Below are 6,374 nucleotides of genomic sequence, written 5' to 3'. Positions count from 1 at the left end.
CCGGGGCTCAGGCTTTGGCAGCGGCCGCCAGGGGCCGGGGTCTGGGGTCTGCTCCCTCCCTGCGGCCGCTCTCGCCCCCTCTGAGGTCCCCTGAGGCGGTGGGGGGGGTCCCTTACTGCCTGTGCTCGTGTCTGCCGCCCGCTGGCCCCCGCCCCGGCGCCCCCCGCTCCCCGACGCGCGTTTCCATGGCGCGCGCTCCCGGGGCGCCCGGCGAAGGCAGACAAAAGAGCCGAGCTGCCCGCCCCTGGCCCCGCCCCCGGGGTGTCCCTGCCGGGTCCGCAGGTGGGGGGCCGGGCGCGGCCTGACCCGCTGACCCCACTCCCGGATGAGGAGGCCGGGCAGCGCCTTCTGTGTTCCACGCCCGGAGGACCCCTCGCCCGCCCACCTCGCGTCCCTCCGCGCGCGCCCGCCGCCGCAGTGGCTGGAGTCAGTGCCGCCTGGCCCCTCGGGGCTCTGCCCCTCTACTTCTCCTAACGTAGACGGAGTCCACTCGCCGGCCACAGTGACCGGTCCTGCTCGAGGTTGTCCCTCGTCCTGGAGGAATTGCTCGTCTTTCTCCTTCGGAGACGCTGGCGGATTCGAGACCCAGGCAGCCTCTGCCGGCAGCTCAGCTCGGCGGCTTGTTGTTGCTGTTACTGTCGGGCCCACCGCTGACCCCCGGGTCGCTTCTCCGAGGGCTCATCGCGCGGGACGACGTTGTCTGAGCAGCGGGTGGTCTCGAACCGCGTGCCCTCGGGACTGCAGCGCAGCTTTGGTCGGTTCTGACGTGGCAGTGAGTGACACCGTTTAGAGTACGACATAATCACTAAAAAATACGACCGAAAGTCAGCGCTTTTTATTTAAAAATAATTTAAATCAACACATAGTTTGTAAAGGCCCAATCCCATGAATTTTCCGAGATCCGTGTGGGCGAGCATCATCCTGGGAGGACCAGTCCTACTGGGGGGGCCTCGGCGTCCTCGCCAGCCAGCAGTGGACAGCCGGTCAAGGAGGAAACCCCAAGCTGTCTGTGGCCAAGACCCCAGCAATGAGAACCACGCCAGTGAGGATAAGACCCCACACAGTGGGAGGTCACTGTCCCTCCCACCCGGGCTGGGGGCAGAGGCCTCGGACCCCCACCCCCAAGCACCCCACAGATGATGCTGAGAGGTGCTGGTCACTTAAAGGCTGGGGACCCCATCCTGGGGAAGGAAGGCCTGGTGATGTTCCTGAAGAAACTGGCCAGCTGGTCTTGACAGCCCTGAGTGGAGGGGCAGAGCGGCCCTGACCTAGAGGGGTCGCTGTGGGTCAGAGGGACTCCACCTCAGCCTGGGAGAAGTGCAGGGACCTGCCCTAAGCCCAGCACCTCCAGGCATGGCCACTGCCCATGCCCAGTCGCTGCCCGAGGAGAAGGGAGCCTGCAACTTCACTGTGTCCCCATGGCCTCTGCTGCCACTGGGCCCAAGGGTGTCTGTCCCAGCAGATGTCACCCTCCTCTTAGGGAACTTTCCATTGTGTCCTCAAGGGGCAGCCACCAGAGAGATGCCCAGCAAGGAGCCCTAGGGCAGCCATTGACCGAGGTCACGCAGGGGGGACTGGCCCTCAGTTTTTCCACCACTGAGGGGTGGGGACCAGTGACAGTTGGGAATGTGGTGTTGAAAGGTGACCACTAACAGCTTCTGGGAAGCAGGAGGGGAAATGGAGCAACCAGTGTTGGCGCCTCTTGAGGGCAGACAGGGGCCGCACTGGGATTGTCCCTGGAGTCCTTCTAGAGGGAAGATCCCAACGGGGGTGGGGGCATTCTAGGGTCCCTTCTCAGGGACAAGGTTGGGGAACATTCTGTGGGCTCCTTCCTGGGGGAAAGAATAAGGGAACATTCTGGGAGGCAGGAGTGGGAGTTAGTGCTAAGGGCTCCTTCTGATAGCAGAGAGTCCTAGAAGAGTCTAAGGGTCAAGCAGGGGTGGGGGAGGGGTCCCTGGTGAGGGTTGGAGGGGAAGCAGGTCTGGCTGAGTCTGTCTGAAGGCGGGGGTTGGGGGGGGGCTTGGGGAGCCAGGAAGATCTGAGAGCAGAGCAGGGCTGAGTCCTCAGCTGCTCTCTCTACCCTCACGGCCTGCAAGGTCTGCAGTGGCCTGTCTCCTTCACAAGGGAAGCCCTGCTCGTGACCGTGACCTCTTTCCACAGGTGGGGACCCTGAGGGCTGAGTGGGAGTCTTGAGGCCAGAGTGGGGCCTGAGAGCCTAGTGGGGAGGGGTCCTGAGGGCTGAGTTGGGGGCTCTAACTACACACCTGGAGTCCTTGCTGCTGCCTCCACACCAGAGGGGCAGGGCACAGTGAGGCCAAGGTGAGGCCCCTGGCCCGGGAGGGTAGATGGGGATCTTGAGAGCTGGCTGAGAGCACTGGGGATGCAAGTGACCCTGAGCCCCCACGTCCTCACGCTCACTCAGGGTGGGAACATGACAATCCCATTACCATTATGCAGTTCCCAGGCTCCTCGGCTGTGTGCACAGTGGTTGTCCCCAGCTGGCAACCCAAAGGCTGGAAGTTCAAAGCCCCAGAGCTCTGCAGATGAAGGGCTGCAGCCTGCTCCTAGGCCCACCACTGCCAGGAAGACTGAGCTGGGCCGTCACACACGTCGGCCAAGTTGGAGGCAGCATGACGGTCATCCTTGAGAAAGCTGATTCCAAGGAGCTCAGGTGGCCTAGTGGCAAGAAGCTGTGCTGTAATCCCACAGGCACATGGTTCGAATCCACCAGGTGCTCCACTGGAGGAGAAGGGGCAGTCTCTGTGCCAGTCGGATCACAACAAGGAAAAAAAAACCCAAAAAAAGAAAGCTGATTCCTCTGGACACTGGGACGGTCCAAACTGCCCCCAACTGCTGGTTAGAACCTTTCCCACCACCCAACCATGGGAAGCAGAACCCCCAGGACCCAAACTGGGGCTTGAGGTCTGCTGAGAGATGAGCCTGACCGTCAACCATCATTGATCATCTATTGACCATTGATCCCTGCTCAGAGTAGGCCCCACAGAGCAGAGAACAAACCCTTCAAAGCCAGTGATCCCCCGGTTCTAAGCGCTTGGCTCCCACACCAGCACATGGTTCTGAGCCTTTTCATACCTGCAGAAATGACCCGCAGTGGCCGGCCGCTGCCCCACCCACAGCTGTCGCGCCGCTGTCCCATCTGTGTGGGGACCCCAGCTGTACCCTCAGTGAGGTCTCGCTGCTTGTCCTCCTTGTCCAGTCACAACAAATCATGGCCAACACTGAGAAGAACGAGAATCCGCAACACTCGATTGTGTTCATGCAAGACCTGCAGCTAGAAGCAGCTAGGGGCCAGGTTGTCTCCGTTCTGCAGGCCCGCTTCCTCCGTGTGCCGAGAGCTGGAAATAAAAGAGAGTGGCCACAGGGTTGGAGGAGTCGTCCGCCACCTGCATTATCCGACGACACAACCACACGGTGTCTGGCTCCCTTGCTCAGCACTACGTGCTGGGCCCACCGTGGGACGTGTGTTGGGGGGTCTGTCCTCTCTCTGGCCCTCTGTGTGGATGAACGTGGAGTCTGTACTGCTTGCAGGGGGGGACACGGTAGCCCCAACCTCGGCTGCGGGGCCCCTGCTGCAGTGGACACTCGTGTGCTGGCTTCCTGTGGCCGAAGTTCTTGTTCTCATGTTGACGCCCAGGCTGCAGTCACTGGGCCTCACTGTGACCCCACGTCCAGCCTCTGAGGAAGCTGCCTGTCCTGTGACACCCAACCTGTGTGTGTGAGGTGGGCTTTGTGCCGTCCCTGATGGTGAACGGAAGCGTCCTGTGGAAAATGCTTGATCGCTATTCCACAGGAGAGTGATGTGAAGCCCCCAGCAGCCTCTGGGGAAGGTGGACGGCCCTCCACCTCCTCACCATCGAGTCAGTCGATGCCAAGCGGACCCTCCTGTGTGCTCGTGGACTAAATGGCTCGGAAGGGGCTTGCCCATCATTCTCCAAGGAGCAGCTAGTGGATTTGAACCATCGCCTTGGGGTCTATGGTGGGAGCCACTGAGTGCCAGCCCTGAGCTCTCCACCTTGGACCTGTGGCCTGTCCGGGTCTGGTCCTGTGGGGCTGGCCACGGAGGCGGCTCAGGTTTGGGCTGTGACGTCTCTGTAGTGAGTGCCTTCCACAAGGTCACTGTCATCAGAGAATTGATGGGGGGAAGGTCTCTCACCCTTCGTTTAACTCAGTCTCTGCTGTTGACACGTAGGAATTCGCGGAAATTCTCGACTCGCTGCCCTGACATCTGGCTCCTGGAGCCCCGCTTGGCCCTGCTTCTACTCAGCCTGTGGGTCCACGGACCCCAGTCCAGAGATGAGGGAAGGGTCGAGAGAGGACTCCTCCAGCACCTCAAGATGTCTGCTCTGGGCTCCCTGTCCCTGCTGCTCCATTTTAAAGATGCAGAAACTGAGGCAAGCAGCTCAACCAGGGTCTATGTGTTAAAAATCAGCAGAACTTGAACTCAGGGCTGCTCCCTCCCATGCAGTGCTTTGTGGGCCCCAAGGCTCAAGATAAGGGGGCAGAGACAGGTGGACTTGTGACTGCTGCCTGCCCAGTGTACACACACACACTCACACACATACGCTCGTGCGCACGCAGGTACACACACACTGGCCAGGCCTTGGCCACAGTTAACTCTTCTTCCTCACAGTCTGGCAGGGGACCCCAGTATAGAGGGTACATTAGAGGAGCCTTGGGTAACTTCCTGTTGTCCCATCAGGTGAGCCAGCCCTGTGCCCCGACTGCGGGCTTGGGGGTACAGTGCCAGGCCTCTGTATAAGGGTGACTGGCTCACAGCTCCCACAGTTCCCATGATGGCTGCACTCCAGCTTCTGGTCCTACTAAGTGGCCTGTTGGGGTCCACGTGGGCGAGTCACAGCCCCTGTGAGGGTCCCCCATCTAAGCAGCAGAGGAGGACTTGATGCAGAGAGTAGAGGCCCAGTGCTCAGGAAGGGATAGGTCACCCAGCCCAGACCCAGGATGCCCTGAGTGGGGGGTTCAGGGGTCTGGCAGCTCTGGGTGGGGGTGTAGGGGTCTGGCAGCTCTGAGTGGTCCTGGGTGGGGGGTTCAGGGGTCTGGCAGCTCTGAGTGGTCCGGTTCAGGGGTCTGGTATGTCTGGGAGGTCCTGGGGATGCAGGGGTCTGATCTCCAGGAGGTCATAGGTGAGGAGGCTGGGGGTGCAGGGGTCTGGAATTTCTGAGTGGTCCTTGGTGAGGGCGCAGGGGTCTGTCTGGCAGCCCCAGGTGCTGGATGAGGGGCTCTTCTCTTCTCCTGTCTCCTTAGGGAGTGGAAGAGCCTGGGAGAGACTGACAGTCATGCCCCACTCCCAGGCTCGGCCCCCTGCTCGGGCATCGTGGGTGGCAGGAGGGCCAGGCAGGGGACTTCCCATTCCTGGCTTCCATCCAGCGTCGTGGTGTTCACTTCTGTGGTGGTGCCCTGATCCACAGCCGCTTCGTGCTAACAGCAGCCAGTTGCTTCCGCGTTCGGTGAGAGGACCTGAGCGGGAGGTCTGGGCGCTGGAGGACTGGAGGAGAAAGATAAGGGACCGGGGAGCTGGGTCGAGGGAGGGGGCTCAGGGTGAGGGCCTGAGTGGGAGATATCAGAGTGGGTTCAGATGCAGATGCAAAGGGTAGGGGTCTCGCCAAATGAGGGAACTCAAAGCGGGAGGGGCCGCATACGGTTTGGTTTGTCTCTCTGAAGTTGAGGGTGCTCACCGAAAGCCCCTACATCTGCCCAGGCAGTGTTTGCTGCCCTGTGGAGCAGGCCCAGGTGGGCTTTGGGGGCATTACACAAAGTCCAGCCTCCCGCCCCCCCAGGAACCCCGGGACTGTCTTGGTGGTTCTGGGGGCCTACGACCTGAGACAGCCGGAGAGCAGGACCCAGACGTCCTCTGTCAGGAGCGTCAGAGAGAATGGCTATGACCCCCAGCAGAACCTCAACGACCGCGTGAGGGCCAGGTGCCCAGAGGGTGGGTGTGGCCAGCGGGGACCTGGGATCTGGAGGGGAAGAGGACACTGTGAGCTGACACTGTGTGTCTAGGGTCAAATCTGAGAGGTGGCAGCGAGTGCGGAAAGCAGGAGACAAGGAACAACGGGCCTGCTGGGGCTGGGACAGACAGACAGACGGGCTGCAGAGCCCAAAACTGGTGGAGGGGAGCACCGTGCTCCCTCTGGGGGAGGACTCACCGTGCAGACATGTACACGCTCCTGCTGGGCCGAGGGACGCATGGTTCTCCCGCTGGGAGAGGACTCCCCGTGCAGAGGGTGGACTGTGCTCCCACTGGGAGAGGACTCCCGTGCAGAGGGTGGACTGTGCTCCCGCTGGGAGAGGACTCCCGTGCAGAGGGTGGACTGTGCTCCCGCTGGGAGAGGACT

The 6,374-nt window shown here is 61.6% G+C and overlaps 1 protein-coding gene across 1 annotated transcript in view; it reads left to right on the top strand.

Moving 5' to 3' along the window:
- Positions 1-4,814: 4,814 nt before the first annotated feature.
- The window catches only part of AZU1 (azurocidin 1), a 3,957-nt gene continuing 2,397 nt past the window's right edge, over positions 4,815-6,374 (top strand). Inside the window, 4 exon segments of the mRNA XM_006898017.1 lie at positions 4,815-4,872; positions 5,331-5,375; positions 5,378-5,486; positions 5,817-5,957. Coding sequence (XP_006898079.1) covers positions 4,815-4,872; positions 5,331-5,375; positions 5,378-5,486; positions 5,817-5,957 — 353 coding nt within the window.

Source organism: Elephantulus edwardii, unplaced genomic scaffold, assembly GCF_000299155.1.
Source record: "Elephantulus edwardii isolate Elephantulus edwardi_28Jun2011 unplaced genomic scaffold, EleEdw1.0 scaffold00217, whole genome shotgun sequence".
NCBI classification, from domain to species: domain Eukaryota; kingdom Metazoa; phylum Chordata; class Mammalia; order Macroscelidea; family Macroscelididae; genus Elephantulus; species Elephantulus edwardii.
This window is presented reverse-complemented; position numbering and strand designations above follow the sequence as displayed.